The following is a 17,847-nucleotide window of genomic DNA, read 5'->3' as shown; positions in this document are numbered from 1 at the left end:
ACCTAAATAGACATTTCTCCAAAGAAGATATACAGATGGCCTACAGACACATGAAAGAATGCTCAACATCATTAATCATTAGAGAAATGCAAATCAAAACTACAATGAGATATCATCTCACACCGGTCAGAATGGCCATCATCAAAAAATCTAGAAACGATAAATGCTGGAGAGGGTGTGGAGGAAAGGGAACACTCTTGCACTGTTGGTGGGAATGTAAATTGATACAGCCACTATGGAGAACAGTATGGAGGTTCCTTAAAAAGCTAAAAATAGAACTATCATACGACCCAGCAACCCCACTACTGGGCATATACCCTGAGAAAACCATAGGTCAAAAAGTGTCATGTACCACAATGTTCATTGCAGCTCTATTTACAATAGCCAGGACCTGGAAGCAACCTAAGTGTCCATCATCGGATGAATGGATAAAGAACATGTGGCACATATATACAATGGAATATTACTCAGCCATAAAAAGAAATGAAATGGAGGTATTTGTAATGAGGTGGATGGAGTTAGAGTCTGTCATACAGAGTGAAGTAAGTCAGAAAGAGAAAAACAAATACAGTATGCTAACACATATATACGGAATCTAAGGAAAAAAAAAAAAAAAGGCCATGAAGAACCTAGTGGCAAGACGGGAATAAAGACACAGACCTACTAGAGAATGGACTTGAGGATATGGGGAGGGGGTGGGGTGAGATGTGACAGGGTAAGAGAGTGTCATGGACATATATACACTACCAAATGTAAAATAGATAGCTAGTGGGAAGCAGCCGCATAGCACAGGGAGATCAGCTCGGTGCTTTGTGACCACCTAGAGGGGTGGGATGGGGAGGGTGGGAGGGAGGGAGATGCAAGAGGGAAGAGAAATGGGAACATATTGTATATGTATAACTGATTCACTTTGTTATAAAGCAGAAGCTAACACACTATTGTAACGCAATTATACTTCAATAAAGATGTTTAAAAAAAAAAAAAAGACACATGCACCCCAATGTTCATTGCAGCAGTATTTACAGTAGCCAGGTCATGGAAGCAACCAAAATGCCCATTGACAGACGAATGGATAAAGAAGATGTGGTACATATATACAATAGAATATTACTCAGCCATAAAAAGGAGCGAAATTGGGTCATTTGTTGAGACGTGGATGGATCTAGAGACTGTCATACAGAGTGAAGTAAGTCAGAAAGAGAAGAACAAATATCGTATATTAAGGCATATATGTGGAACCTAGAAAAATGGTACAGATGAACCTATTTGCAGGACAGATACTGAGATACAGATGTAGAGAACAAACGTATGGACACCAAGGAGGGAAAGTTGCGGGGGGTTGGGGGTGGTGTGATGAATTGGGCGATTGGGATTGATATGTATACACTGATGTGTATAAAATTGATGACTAATAAGGACCTGCTGTATAAAAAAAAATAGAAAAAACCTATTTATTAAATAAATAAATAAACACCTAATGTACCAAACATCATAGCTTAACCTAGCCTACCTTAAATGTGCTCAGAACACTTACATTAACCTATAGTTGGGCAAAATAATGTATTTTACCTGAAGTGTTGAATATTTCATGTAATTTATTGAATGCTTTAGTGAAAGTGAAAAACAGAATGGATATGTGTTACAACAGAATGGTTCTAACTGTATCCCTCATGATCGGCTTCTACTCAATCCATATCACTTTCACACCAGTGTAAAGTTGAAAAATTGTAAGTTGAACCATTGTTAAGTCAGGACTGTTTGTATTAATAACAGATAATTTAGACTTCAGAACAAACAAAATTCCCAGAAATAAAGAGGGACATCATATAATCACAGAGTGCCAATTTACAAAGAAACTATAAATGTGTATGCATCTAAAAAAAGAGCATCAAAATACATGAAAGCAAAATTAACAAGCTGAAAGGAGAAACAGACAAATCCATAATTATAATTGGAGACTTCATCACTCCTGTCTCAAAGAAATAAGTAAACAAAAATATCAGCAAGAATACAGAACTGAACAACACTACTATGGTATAATAAAAAATATATTGGGTCTTTGTATTTGGTCTCTAAATCTTTATCTCCAGCTCCTGACAGAGCTTGGCATTTCCTGAGTGACAGGAATGTCTGTTATGCTGATGAAGTGACTCTTGGCTGGGCTCCTAGATCAGTTCAGATGGGGGCTGGTCACCAGAAACACCAAACATGTGATTAGAGGGTTTGAACTTTCAGCCTAACCTTCTAATCTCCAACCTCCAGGGATAGTGGGGCTGGAAATGTGAGCTCAATTACATGGCCAATGATTTCATCACACATGTCTATTTAAAGAAATCTTGATATTAAAAACTCTGAACAACAAGGCTCAGGGAGCTTCCTGGTTGGTTAAAATATTGATGTACTGAGAGGGTGGTGGAATCCCTGATTCCACAAGGATAGAAGTTCTTGTGCTTGGACTCCTTACAGACTTGTAAAGAGTTCATCTGGCTGTTCACTGTTATCCTTTATAATAAAATGGTAATCATAAGTACAGCACTTTCATGAGTTCTGTGAGTTGTTCTAGCAAATTATTGAACCTGTGGGAAACTCCAAATTCATGGCCAGCCAGGCAAAGTATGAGTGGCTTGAGGATACCCAGGACTAGAGGGTATACTTCAGGTTAGAGTCTGAAGCAGGGGCAGTCTTGTGGAACTGAGCCCCTTAGCCTGTAAGGACTTCTCTAACACCAAGCAGTTAGTGTCAGAATTGAATTGAATTGTAGAACACTCAGTTGATGTAAGAGAACTAAATCAGAAAGCAACCTTCAACCAACTGAAACTAATGCACATTTATAGAACACTCTAACAAAAGCAGAATACACATTCTTTCCATGTCTCTCATGAAACCAAGAGAGACATATCATATCTTAGGTCACAAAATAAACCTTAACAAACTTAAATAAAATCATACATAGTATATTCTCTGATCCTAATGATACTAAGCTAAAAATCAATAGCAGCAAGATAACAGAAAACTCTACAAACATTTGGAAATTAAACAAAAACATCAAAGCTGGGTGCCTGTTTTTCATAAATAAAATTTTATAGGCACAACGCCATGTCCATTCATTTATGTGTTGTCTATGGCTGCTTTTGTACTACTAGGGCAGAGTTAAGTAACTACAACTGAGTATGGACTCAGGCCTATCATATTTACTATTTGGACTTTAAAAAAAGTTTGGCGGGACTTCCTTGGTGGTACAGGGGTTAAGACTCCACACTCCCAATGTAGGGGGCACGGGTTCGATCCCTGGTTGGGGAACTAAGATCCCATAGGCCACACGGTGCAGCCAAAAAAAAAAAAAAAGTTTGGTTAAAAAAAAAAAAAAGATAGTCTCAAGGATGTCGTAAATTACACAACACAATTTACAGTTGTTATTTTATAATAACAGTTAATGCAAAGTAACCTTTAAAATTGTACAAAAATTTAAAAAAACAATCCTATCAAAAACTGGGCAGAAGACTTGAATAGATATTTTTCCAAAGAAGACATACAGATGGCTAATAGGCACATGAAAAGATGCTCAACATCACTGATTATTAGAGAAATACAAATCAAAACCACAGTGAGGTATCACCTCACACCTGTCATAATTGCTATCATCAAAAAGTCTATAAATAACAAATTTTGGTAAGGATGTGGAGAAAAGGAAAGCCTTTTACACTGTTGGTGGGAATGTCAATTGGTGTAGCCACTGTGCAAAACAATATGGAGGTTCCTCAAAAACCTAAAAATAGAACTACCGTATGATCCAGCAATTCCACTCCTGGGTATATATCCAGAAAAAATGTAAATACTATACTAGTTCAAAAAAAAACACACACCCCAATATTCATAGCAGCATACTTACGACAGCCAAGACATGGAAGTCACCCAAGTACTCAGATGACTGGAATAAGAAGATGTGAGATATATATATATCTATATATAGATATATATATAGATATATATATATCACATACATACACAGAGTGGAATATTACTCAGCCATAAAAAAAATGAAATACTGCCATTTGCAGCAACATGGATGGACCTAGAGAATATTATGCTTAGCGAAATAAGTCAGACAGAGAAAGACAAATACTATATGATATCATTTAAATGTGGAATCTAAAAAATAATACAAAAGAATGTATATGCAAAACAGAGACAGACTCACAAACATAGAAAACAAACTTGTGGTTACCAAAGGGTAGAGGGAAAGGGGAGGGACAAATTAGGCATATGGGATTAACAGCTACAAGCTACTATATATATATATAAAATAGGGCTCCCCCGGTGGCGCAGTGGTTGAGAGTCTGCCTGCCAATGCAGGGAACATGGGTTCGAGACCTGGTCTGGGAAGATCCCACATGCCGCGGAGCGGCTGGGCCCGTGAGCCACAACTACTGAGCCTGCGCATCTGGAGCCTGTGCTCCACAACGAGAGGCCGCGGCGGTGAGAGGCCTGCGCACCGCAATGAAGAGTGGCCCCCGCTCACCGCAACTGGAGAAAGCCCTCGCACAGAAATGAAGACCCAACACAGCCAAAAATAAATAAATTAATTAATTAATTAAAAAAAAAAAAGAAAAGCATGCACAGACATATAACAACCAAATTGCTGTTCAACAAAGATAAATTAAAAAAAAAAAAATAGATAACTAACAAGAATATACTGTATAACTCAGGGAATTATACCCATTATCTTATAGTAACTTATAATGAAATGTAATCTGCAGAAATACTGAATCACTGTGCTGTACACCTAAAACTATCACGATATGGTAAATCAACGATGCTTCAATTTAAAAAAAACCCAAAAAACAACTTGGCTACTGGCTGTGCTGGCACCTTAACTGGGCTTTCAGCTAGAATTCCTACATGTGTCCTTTTCATGCAGTCTCTGTGTGTGTACTAGTTTGGGCATCCTCATAGCATGGCAGCAAGTGGGATATATCTACAGTCAGTTCTGGAAAATACAATCTCTCACCATTGAAAAGAGGGAGTGGGTTGGAATGATGAGTGCTAAATGAATGGAACACTCTAGCCAGTTCCTTGTCAAGGGCTCCACAGGGAATCTCAGTCAGGAAAAAAAAAAAGCCAAAAAAAAAAGGCCAAAAAAAAAAAAAAGCTAAAATAATAAGATCTCAAGCTAAGAAAGAACTTGTCATGTGACAGAACAATCTAATTTGGTCTCTAACTTCCTCTTTGGTTCTGCACTTCTCATCACCATCATACAGTCTGCTGCAGGATGGAGGCAAGTGTTGGGAGCCGAGGGGAAACTGAATCACAGAAGGCAGTGTCTGGCACGGGGCCCATAGAAGGGAGTAGCTCATGGATGAGAGGACTGGATACAGTCTTTTGTGCTGGCTCTTGCTGCTCAGAAGAAAAGAAGAGGCACATTCCTGATATGGGAGTTTCCCCTGCTCATCCCACTCCCTTCTTCCCTTCTGCCCCAGAGCTGGCCCCAGACCAGATCAGACAAAAGGGGCACCCCTGCTCCTCCTGGCTGTGATCTGGTTGTGTTGTTCTCCTTGCAGATGAACACGCTAAGGCTCCTCCTCACCTCCCACAGGCCTCCTTCATCCTCTAAAACAGCAGCTATCCTTCACCTCCACGTATGTAACTCCTTGCTCGCCCAAAGCCACGTCCCCTGCCATGCACTCTCTAAGTCAGGGGCACCCATCAGACATGGTTCATTTTTACCACTGACACCTCTGGAGGGGGGAGAACAGGGCCCCACTCCCCTGAGGCCCCATCCCAGGAGCTCTCCCCTTGAACAGCTGTGCAGTTCACTAAGCCCACTTGTTGGACTGTTACAGAAGACTGAACAGACGCTCCATATGGCAAAATTTGTCCCTGAGGCTCCTGGATGAGGAATGGCCACCAACACCCTTGAGATGGAATGTGGGTTCCTGGGGTCACAGCCTAGGCACTAAGAGAGTCTGCCAGGGCCTCTCAAAGCATCTTGGGGTCCTTATAGCAGTAATTTCTTAACTTGTGTCTGATTCCTGTTTCACAATCTAGAAGCAGGAACTCTCAATATCCCACAGCCTTTTCCTCCCATGATAGTCACTTCCTCTTATGTCAGGGAGGCAAGGTTTCACTTCCCACCACAGAGAAGAGTCCCAAGCCTCTCCAGGACAATATTCTGACAAAGCAGGCTCCAGGAGCCACCAAGATGCCCACCCCTGCTTCCTGGTCCCTCCTGCCTCTGCCATCCTTGCTGCTGGCTCTGCTACTGGGACTTATAGGTGAGTGCCACGGCCTCAGGTACCACTGTGCAGGGATGCTCACCTGAGTGTGGCAGTGGTACCATTTCCCCACTGGCAGTGGATGGATCTCTGTTCCAGGGCCTCTTTCTTTGCTGTCTCTTCCTCTTTAAGATATTTATCTAAATGTTCTCTTTTACAACAAGAATATCCTAAATGAATTCCCCCGGAATTATTACTTACAGAAGTCCTTTCCTCTCCAGTTCATGTCCAGACAGCATTTAGCCCACCCTGGCATTTCTCAGTGACAGGCATTCCTGGACGCTCCTCAACCCCCACATCCCTAGCACCTGGTGAAGGATCCATCACCCTCTGTGGGTTTACCTGCAGAAATAGGTACCATCCTGAGAGAGGAGGTGAATGTGTGGCATCTGACTCTTCCATCCTGCTGAAGACCATAGAACCTAGAAGTCAGGGCTGCCTTAACTAAGAGGGAGATAGATAAATATAGATAGATAGATAGACGACAGATAGATAGATCCCACATATTACACACACAATGTAGAACAATTTTAAAAATTGGTAAATGGTGCTTTTTAGACTATTAAGCCTCCCAGAATCTCAGCATCCTACCATTATATTCTTGACATTGTAGTTTCTCCTTCCTGTCCACTCCCTTCTCCCCAGAGCTGACCCAGACCCAGGCAGACAGGTGAGGCACCCTTCCTCTTCCCATCTCAGTTCAGAGGTCATGTAGTAAGGTAGTTAAAGGCATAAATATTTCTTGAAACCAATCTGCCAGGATTCAAATCCATTTCATCACTTATAGACTGTTTGATTTTTTACAAGTTACTAAACTTCTCTATTCTTCTCTTATGTGTGAAACGGGGATAAACAATAAAGCCTTACTAATATGGCTGTGGTGAAAATTAAATAACTTAGTTAATATAATATATTTAAGTGTTTAGAGTGATGTGTGGCACACAAAAGCTTCTATGGATGCTCTGGTTGTTATAACCTCTGGGGTTTATTGAATGCAGATATGAAGACATAAAAAAGGTCCCAGTGATTTTGGCCATCATAGCACTCAGTCTGTGTCCTTGACAAGACTGTGTCTTCATTTAAAACTCACAGCAGACATGAAAAGGAGAACTGATCCATCATGCGTCATAGGAAGAGGAAACCGAAACAGAGGAAGGAAGTGGCTTTCTCACACTCTCCAGGCTTGTCAGGGCTGGATCTGGACCTTGAGCCCACATCAGCCTGGTGTCCAGGCCAGGGTTCTCCCTTTGGACTCCAGGACAGCAGAAGGAGGACCCTCAGGCGCAGTTCGAACATATCTCAATTTTTTTTTAGTTTCAGACTCACAACAAAAGCACAAAAGATGCTTTATTTTCTTAATGTATATGTTTCTTAGATAAGGAAATAGAAACTCATAGTATAAGTAATTTTCTCAAGATCAAACATCAAGCAAATGATAGAGGAGGCATGAAACCCACATCAAATGGATTCACAAGCCTTTGCTTTAATCTCTTCACTCTGCTTCTCCCGTCTAAATTGAATTTTTAACAAAAATGGGATAGTACTAAATGTGGAATTTTTATTTGTTCATTCACTAATAATAAGTAGATATCTTTTCCATGTTGATCTATGTGTCTACATCATCATCAATACATCCCCAATATATGCTTTATTATACATCACTATTTCTAACAGCTATAGGATTTCCATTGTATGGGTGTACCTTCACTTAGTTAACTAACTCCCTGTTCTTGGACAAGTGTCTCACATTAAACTTTTCTGTATTGTAAATATACTATTAATGGCATTCCTTTACAAAATGTATTCACCCTTGGCTGATTGTTTCATTTGAATAAGTCCCTAGAAGAGGAATTGCTAGGTCAAAGGTTATGAGTGCACTTCGAAGGCTTTTGAAATATAGAATTTCCTGATAAAATATGGGTGTCTCTAAGTTAGTAATACATTATCTCAACAATATGACACAGGAGCAGCAGTGGATATGGGGACATTTTGAATATTTGTGACCAGAAGAGGTTTAAGTCTTTCCCCTCTGCTTGTTAAACAATGGATTCATCGATGTATACATATCACAGAGTCAGGACTATGATGCCACATGGCCTTCTATTAAGGTTGTGTGAACGTGGGAGTGCCTGCTCAGCCACTCCTTCAGCAACACTGCGATTTGAGAACATCCCTCATTTTTTGGCTATGCTAATAATGTAAAAATTGTGTCTGTTTTTCCTTACAGAGGGAGGAATGTTTCATTTCATTTTATTTTTATTACATTACAGGCTTGTCGTCAAATAATCCAACCAAGGAAGAAATGTACAAGAAAACAATAAATGTTTCCATTCCCACTCACTCCCTGAATGCAGCCACTTTTTAAGGATTTTTTTTCTTCCAGATAGCTTTCTGCCACAGATACAAAATGTCACCTTTATGGTGTAGTAATTCCACATATTTCCTTGGGTTCAATTCTGGGCTCTCTCTTCTGTTTCATTGACACATGTATCTTGGTAACAACTATTCCATATTTATGCAGTCTGAAATACTGAATATGCTGAGACCTGCATTCATTTTTTTTTTAACTTTTGCAGCTATTCTGCCATGGACTCCAGCATTTGACTTTGGATTAAATGTAAATTTCATCATTTACTAGGGTTGTTAAACAGCTACTCATAGATTTGCTTGTTTTCCCATTACTTCTCTGCCTGTGGCTTTTGCAAGGGCTGCTTGTCTGCCTTGTCTTGTCTCTGTGACCCTCTCAGCACCCATTCCAGCAATCTGTCCATCCCCAAAGTTAATATATGGTGGAAAGAAAGAACTAGTGGGATTTCAACTTCAATCTGAACCCAGGAAACTGAACACCAGTTCAGCCCCAGCTGAACAATGGCAGGGGACTTGGAGCTGACTTGTGTTTCCTTCCAGGAGTAGGAGGTGAGGAGGAGCTGCAGGTGATTCAGCCAGAGAAGTTAGTGTTGGTCACACTGAAAGATTCAGCCACTCTGCGCTGCATCATGACCTCTCTGTTCTCCGTGGGTCCTGTGAAGTGGTTCAGAGGAAAAGGGCCAGGCCAGGAGTTAACCTACAACCACAAAGGAGGCCACTTCCCCCAAGTAACAAATATTTCAGATACTACATGGAGAAACAACAGGGACTTTTCCATCCACATCAATAACATCACCCCAGCAGACGCTGGTATGTACTACTGTGTGAAATTCCAGAGAGGAAGCCCTGATGATGTGGAGTTTAAGTCTGGACAAGGTACTTGGGTGTTTGTGTGTGGTAAGTCCATACCCCTGAAAATCCAGCCCTCTGTTCTAAGACAGTCACAATCCCCAGGCCCCAGCCCAAGGTCTCCCATTGTTAGCTCTTATGTCAAGATTGAGGATAGAAGATAGGGATAGTGAGAAATCACAGTGAAAGTGCAGAGTGAAATATAACCCACAGAGTCATATTTCAATAGACTCCTAATCCTTTAGAATCTGCCAGCTTCCAAGGGCCTACAACATAGGCTGAAAGCAGAGTAGGTAAACGTACAAACTCCTAGTCCAAATGACCTGGTTCAACTTCTAACTCTGCCACTGCAAGATGTGTAACTTTTGAGTTTCTTAAATTCTCTGTGTCTCAGTTTCCTTTTCTGTAAGACAGGGATAATAAAGGTGCTCATGTTGTTGATTTGTTGTGAAGATTACAAATTAAATGAGTTTATAAATGTAAAATACTTAGAAGAGTGCCTATAACATAACAATTATTATATTTGTATACATTGTCAGTATTCACATATTAAACCAATTAGACATGAAAATGTAATCTTAACAGCTTAGAACCATAGATTCACAGAAACAAAGAATGATAGAATTATTGAGGCAGAAAATTATAAAACCGCATTTAAATTGACCTTGATTTCTGTAAATCTATATATTCTTGGGTGTGGTCCTGGCTGATAGATTCATGGCTGAACACAAAGCCTGCAAGACTGTAAACAGCATCCATTAATGGGAAGACTGAGAAGCAAAGCAATTATTTCAGCCCTGTTTGAATTGATGAATTAATAGTTATAATGTTTTCCCTGTAAGAAATGAACATGATAACTTACCCCATAGTTACACCATAACTTAACCATAGAAACAGACATCAACAGAATTTTTTAATCTTTAAAAACATAGCACCTTAGGGCCGTGGAAACAAAGAGAATGGTAAGCAGTCTTTGGGGGAAAAGGGGTCATATGATGTTCAAGAATTGAAAATTAAAAGTCAGTTTATTTGAACATTTGTATGAAATCAGCACGAGCTGTCTAAAGGCAACATTAGAAAATGGAGGACGAGGAGTAGTGCATCCAAAATTCTTGCAAGAAATGATGTCCAACTTAAACTTCTATACCCAGCCCATCTGTCAAGTTTTCAAGATCAACAAGAACTATATTTCATGCACCATTTTTGCTTCACCAAAATGGGAGTTAAAGAAAAGGTAAGAATGGAACTAGGAATAAGGAATTGGAATTCCCAAAATAACAGTTGTGCAAGAGGAATAGGAATGCCCACTGTGTCATTCTAGAACAGGAGGACCGATGGCTTTAAGAGGGGCATCTCAAGAAGATAGAATTGCTATAATATTTAAATAGTCTTCAAATTCATGCCCACAATTTTTAATACTATTTACCATCATGTTGAAGTATTAGACAATGATTTAGAAAGAAGAAAGCAACAAAAAGCATAAGAATTATAAAAGAAATGGGAAAACTACATCTCTTTGTAGATGATATGGTATCTGGAAAACATTAAGCTATTGCAAACAGTAACATAATTCAGTACATTAGAAAGTTACAAAAACAACAAACAGAAATCAATAATCTTCATATATACAAAAAAGCAGTTGGGATCATAGAAAAGATGAACATATATACAATAGCAAATTTAAACTAAATTAAATTCTAGGGCAAATTCTACCAAAATATTAACAAGGACTTGATTTACTCTCCCACTAAAACCTGGAAAACTACATGAAATTGTTGTTGACAAGACACTGGACATCAGGCAACAAAGGACAGTGATCCTTGACAAATAGAAACAAATTAGGTTAGAACCAAAATTGCTTCCATCTTACTCTCTGAGAAAGTTTCCAGCCCACCATTCAGGAAAAGAGAAACCAGATGGAGCTTGGATGTCTCCCAGATTTGATAAGAAGGAGCTAGAAGTCCAAGGAGGGCAATGGGCCTAAAGTTTTCAGAGTAGAGCACCAAAGATGAGAGAGATACAAACAGAGAGAACTCCAAGGATCTTGTGCATTCAGCAGAGTAATGAAAAGTGTGTGTACACGAGAACCTATATGTACATGAGTGTATTACATGGCCTCTGGGGAAAAAATCCCTGGAGCTGACATAACAGCCAAGTGCCTGTCACCACCAACATGAGTGAAAAAACTCAAAATTCATGGGTATCTGGTAGAGTACACATAAAATTTCTTCCAGAATAGAGGAAAAAATTCAACCCTAGACTTAATAATGCTGTAGCCTTGCATCAGAAATCTTAAATATAATACATGAAAAGATCAGACACTTTCTCATGTCCCCAAATAAGCTGAAGTATATTTATTATAATGTGAACTATTCAACACCCAAAAAAGTAAAATTCTCAATGTCTGGCATGCAATAAAGTAGCTACAGAAAAGATTGATTATGTGAAGCAGAGGCATGGAAAATATTTTTACAGAACAATATTTCACTTTTAGAGATGAAAACTATAATATCTAATATCTATATATACAAGACTCCAAAAGAAGAAAGGGACAGGAAGAATATTTAAAGAAATAATGGTCACATATATTCCAGATATGATGAAAATTATGAACCTATGTTTCCAAAAAGCTCAGTAACCCCAAGCACAAAAAATATGAAGAAAACTAAACCAAGGTGCATCATAAGCAAATTGCATAAAATTTATAATAAAGAAAAGATGTTAAAAGTAGCCAGAGGGAAAGGAAACATTAGCTACAAAGGAAAAAAAATAAATGTGAGAGTGGATTTCTCTTAGAAAGGATAGAAGCCAGAAGATAGTGGAGAAACATCTTTAAAGTATTTTTTAAAGGAAAGAATCATTAGAAAGTCAACCCAGAATTTTTTGTCCAGCAAAAATATCTTTCAAAAATAAATTCCTTGATTCAGCAGCATATATACTAAAAACGGAACTATACAGAGAAGATCAGCATGGTTCCCATGGAAGGATGACACGCAAATTTGTGAAGCACTCTATTTTTTTTCAGTTTTATTAGACGAAAGGAGTCCTGGAAATGGATGGTGGCTATGGTTCCACAACAATTTGAAAGTACTTAATGCCATTAAACTGTACACTTAAAAATTATTGAGATGATACACTTCATTCTATGTTCATATTACCACATTTAAAATTGAGGTTAAAATAAAGACTTTTAGAATTTATCACCAAAAGACTTGCACTACAAGAAATATTTTGTTTTACTTTTATAGAATAGAGATTGATTTTTTTTATAGATCTTTATTGGAGTATAATTGTTTCACAATACTGTGTTAGTTTCTGTTGTACAACAAAGCGAATCAGCCATATGCATACATATATCCCCAAATCCACTCCCTCTTGAGCCTCCCTCCCACCCTCCCTATCCTACACCTCTAGGTCATCACAAAGCACCGAGCTGATCTCTCTGTGCTATGCTGCTGCTTCCCACTAAAACAGACAAAGAAATATTTTTTAAAAGGTCTTCAAGCACAAGTAAAATTAAACTGGATGGAAATCCGGATCTACACAAAAGATTTTAGAACATGAGAAACGGTAACAATGTGAGAAATGTAAAAAATATTTTATTATTTAAATTTGTTAAAACATAATCCACCATTCAAAGAAAACATAATAACAATATATTTAAGGCTATAATGTAAAAGCAAAATGTATGACAAAGACAGCACAAAAGCCAAGAGAAAATAAATAGAAATATACTATAGGAAGGTTTTTATATTGTATGTGAAGTGGTATCTTATCACTTGAAGGTAGCCAATGATGAGTTAATCATACACATCACTCAAAAAAATGTATAAAAAACAAAAATGTATAAAATATATTTTAAAAGTGTATAAAATAACACTACAAACAGTAAAAGCTATAAACAAAAGAGAAAAAATAAATCATATCCAAAAAAGGCAGAAAATGAGGTACAAAGGAAAAAAGGAGAGATGAGACATACAGCAGGATGGTATATTTAAACCTAGTCAGATAAATAATAATGTTAAAAGTCAATGGTTGGGAGACCTTCAAGTTGGCGGAGGAGTAAGACGTGGAGATCACCTTCCTCCCCACAAATACATCAGAAATACATCTACATGTGGAACAACTCCTACAGAACACCTACTGAACGATGGCAGAAGACCTCAAACTTTCCAAAAGCCGTGTGGCTGACAGGGTCTTGGTGCTCCGGCTGGGTGTCAGGCCTGTGCCTCTGAGATGGGAGAGCCTAATTCAGGACATTGGTCCACCAGAGACCTCCCAGCTCCACGTAATATCAAACGGCGAAAGCTCTGCCAGAGATCTCCATCTCAACGCTAAGACCCAGCTCCACTCAACAACCAGCAAGCTACAGTGCTGGACACCCTATGCCAAACAAGTAGCAAGACAGGAACACAACCCCATCCACTAGCAGAGAGGCTGCCTAAAATCATAATACGGTCACAGACACCCCAAAACACACCACCGGATGCAGTCCTGCCCACCAGAAAGACAAGATCCACCTCATCATCCAGAACACAGGCACTAGTCCCCTCCACCAGGAAGCCTACACAACCCACTGAACCAACCTTAGTCACTGGGGACAGACAACAAAAACAACGGGAATTACGAACCTGCAGCCTGCAAAAAGGACACCCCAAACACAGTAAGTGTTTAGCCCCAGTGGCTAAGGTTGGTTAAAAAAAAAAAAAAAAGAGAGCCAAGACACCACTGTTTCAGGCTGCATGAGGAGAGGGGATTCAGAGCACCGCCTAAAAGAGCTCCAGAGATGGGCGCGAACCGCGGCTCTCAGCGCGGACACCAGAGACGGGCATGATACGCTAAGGCTGCTGCTGCAGCCACCAAGAAGCCTGCGTGTAAGCACAGGTCACTATCCACACCTCCCCTCCCAGGAGCCTGTGCAGTCCGCCACTGCCATGGTCCCGTGATGCAGGGACAACTTCCCCGGGAGAACACACGGCGCGCCTGAGGCTGCTGCAAAAAGGTTCCATACTTTTTCCTGGACTCCCTCCCGGCTAGCTATGGTGCACTAGCCCCCTTCAGGCTGTGTTCACGCAGCCAACCCCAGTGCTCTCCCTGGGATCTGACCTCCGAAGCCCAAGCCTCAGCTCCCATGCCTCACCCACCCTGGCAGGTGAGCAGACAAACATCTCGGGCTGGTGAGTGTTGGTCAGCACTGATCCTCTGTGCGGGAATCTCTCTGCTTTGCCCTCTGCACCCCTGTTGCTGCGCTCTCCTCCATGGTTCTGAAGCTGCCTCCCACCACTCCCCATCTCTGCCAGTGAAGGGGCTTCCTAGTGTGTGGAAACTTTTCCTCCTTCACAGCTCCCTCCCAGAGGTGTAGGTCCTGTCCCTATTCTTTTGTCTTGGTTTTTTCTTTTTTCTTTTGCCCTACCCAGGTACTTGGGCAGTTTCTTGCCTTTTGGGAAATCTGAGGTCTTCTGCCAGGATTCAGTAGGTGTTCTGTAGGAGTTGTTCCACATGTAGATGTATTTCTGATGTATTTGTGGGGAGGAAGATGATCTCCAAGCCTTACTCCTCTGCCATCTTGAAGGTCTCCTCCACATATTCTTTTTTAGTGCAAAGGAAGATTTACTTAGATACATCATATTCTGGATAATGAATTGAGACTCAGTGTATTTAACATAAGTCATATCGTACAAAATATGTTCTCTAACCACAAGGGAATTAAATTAATAAGAACAAAAATGTCTGGAAATTTTCCAAACATTTGGACACTAAATGACACAATTCTGAATAAAATGTCCTCAAAGAAGAAATCAAAAGGAATATTAGAAAGTATTTTAAATTAAATGAACATGAAAGCACAACATACGTAATTTGCAGGGTGCATCCATGATGGTACTTAGGGGAAATGCTATAGCACTAAAATGCCTGTATTAGGATAGAAGTGAATAAGTGACTTTAAACACTAGAAGAAGTGAATAAGTGAAACCCAAAGTAAGCAGAAGAAAAGAAATAATACAGAACAGAGCAGAAATCAGAAATAGAAAATGGAGAACAACAGATAAAATCAATAAAACCAAAACCTGCTTCTTTGAGAATATCAGTAAAATTGATAAACTCCCAACCACACAGACAATTAGAAAAAAAGAGAGAGGACACAAATTACCAATATGAAGATTGAGAGAGGTGACATCTTACAGACTCCACAGATATATTAAAAAATTTATACCAATAAACTCAACAACTTTGATGAAATGAACAAATTCTTTGAAAAGACACATACTACCAATCTCACTCAAGAATAAATAAACACCCTGATTATCCCTATATTTATTTTAAAACTTGAATTTGTAGTTTTAAAAGCCTCCCGCCAACAGAAGTCTAGACCCAGATGACTTCACTGAGGAATTCTACAAACATTTAAGGAAGAAGTACTAACAATTGAGGAGGAAGTAATGCTTCCTAATTAATCTTTAAGGTCAGCATTATTCTGATACTAAAACCAGATAAAGAAATCTATAGAGCAATATCCCTCATGAGCATAGAATTACTATAAAGCTAGAACAATCATACACTATAGTATTGGCATCAAGATAGACAAGTAGATCAATGGAAGAGAATAGAGATTCCACAAATAAACTCATGCATATCACCAATTGATTTCCTTAAAAATATATATCTGAAGGCAATTTGGTGAAGAAAGAGCCTTTTCAACAATGGTGCTGGATAACTTGGAGCATTAGTAGGCAAACACATGGAACAGAATAAAAAATTCAGATGTATACAGTTTGTCCCACAATACACCCAAGTAAATTCCACATGGATCAGCAATTTAAATGAAAAAAAGATCAAACTGTGCAAGTACTAGAAGAAAACATGTGTGAATACTTTTATAACCTAGAAGTGGGGAAAATCTTCCCAACAAAAATTCAAACTGCAGAATTAAAGAGAGAAAAACATGATAATTTGATCACATTGTATAAAAAGAAACTTGTATATGGACATGTGTGTGTACAATATTTTGCAACTTATAATATTGACAAAGAATCACTCCTAATATGCATATAGAAATTCTAAAATGTTAGGAGAAAAAGGCAAGCAACTTCCAGAATTATGGGCAAGAAATATAAAAAGATAATTTATAGAAAATGAAATATGAATGTCTCTTAAACATATAAAATTATGTTCAACTGCTCTTATATAAAAAGAAATGCAAATTAAAACTGCACTGGGGGGCTTCCCTGGTGGCGCAGTGGTTGAGAGTCTGCCTGCCGATGCAGGGGACACGGATTCGAGCCCTGGTCTGGGAAGATCCCACATGCCACGGAGCAACTAGGCCCGTGAGCCGCAGTTACTGAGCCTGCGCGTCTGGAATTTGTGCTCCGCAACAAGAGAGGCCGCGATAGTGAGAGGCCCGCGCACCGCGATGAAGAGTGGCCCCCACTTGCCGCAACTGGAGAAAGCCCTCGCACAGAAATGAAGACCCAACACAGCCATAAATAAATAAATAAATAAATAAATGGATCATCACATTAAAAAAAAAAAAAAAAAAACTGCACTGGGACACAATTTCTTACCTACCCACTTGGTCAGAAGTCCAAAAGTTTGACACCACAGTCTGTAGGGGAGCTGTGAGGAAACTGATATTTCCATATTTTGCTGGTTGAAATGCAAAATCATATAACTTATAAGGAGGAGAATTTTGCAATATCTAGTAAATTCACATATTACATAAACATATTACAAAATTACACTTTACCCTGTGACCCAGCAATCCTACATCTAGAAACGTATCCAAAGATATACTAGCATAAGTGCACAGTGACTTATGCTTAGGCTCTTCATTACAACACTCTTGGTAAGAACAAAAGATGAGCAGCTAAATAAATTTTGGTCAGTCAAATAATGGGATTCTATGCACTGTAAAAGGGCATGAGAAGAACTCAGCACACTGCTTCAGAGGGACCACAGGATAACATTAAACAAGAAAAGCAACATGTAGTACAGTGTGTGGAGCACACCACCTTTTATGTTAAGAAGAGTGGGAATGCAAGCATATATAATTGACCCTTGAACAACAAAGGTTTGAACTACAGGGTCCACATACATGAGAATTTTTTTCAAAATACTACAGTGCTACATGGTCTGAGGTTGTTTGAATCCATAAATGAGGAACTGTGGATACAGAGGAAACTTGGACATGGAGGAATCACACAGCTGGAGGGCAGACTATAAGTTAGTTATAAGTAAAGTTTAAACTGTGCAGAATGTTGGTGCCCTAACCTTTGCATTGTTCAAAGGTCAGCTGTATATATTTGCTTATATATATTTTTTAAATATAATGAATAAACCAAAATCAAATTTTAAATATTTA

General features: G+C 39.2%; 1 protein-coding gene and 1 non-coding gene across 2 annotated transcripts; both read left to right on the top strand.

Moving 5' to 3' along the window:
• Positions 1–6,199: 6,199 nt before the first annotated feature.
• LOC118881593 (signal-regulatory protein beta-1-like) lies at positions 6,200–9,652 on the top strand. Its single transcript, XM_036826725.1, has 2 exons — positions 6,200–6,272; positions 9,180–9,652. The coding sequence occupies exons 1-2, from the start codon at positions 6,200–6,202 to the stop codon at positions 9,650–9,652; spliced, it is 546 nt and encodes a 181-aa protein (XP_036682620.1).
• A 2,754-nt stretch (positions 9,653–12,406) lies between these two features.
• LOC118882152 lies at positions 12,407–12,509 on the top strand. The gene has a single exon (XR_005016703.1). It is a non-coding gene; the product is annotated as a U6 spliceosomal RNA (small nuclear RNA).
• Positions 12,510–17,847: the final 5,338 nt, after the last annotated feature.

Source organism: Balaenoptera musculus, chromosome 15, assembly GCF_009873245.2.
Source record: "Balaenoptera musculus isolate JJ_BM4_2016_0621 chromosome 15, mBalMus1.pri.v3, whole genome shotgun sequence".
Taxonomy (NCBI): domain Eukaryota; kingdom Metazoa; phylum Chordata; class Mammalia; order Artiodactyla; family Balaenopteridae; genus Balaenoptera; species Balaenoptera musculus.
Note: the sequence above shows the minus strand (reverse complement) of the source record. Positions and strands in the feature narration are given on the sequence as shown.

Coding starts and splice junctions, on each gene's coding strand:
- LOC118881593 (XM_036826725.1), top strand. CDS start 6,200: ATGCCCACCCCTGCTTCCTGGTCCCTCCTGCCTCTGCCATCCTTGCTG. Junction 6,273..9,179: donor TCTGCTACTGGGACTTATAG/GTGAGTGCCACG, acceptor GTTTCCTTCCAG/GAGTAGGAGGTGAGGAGGAG.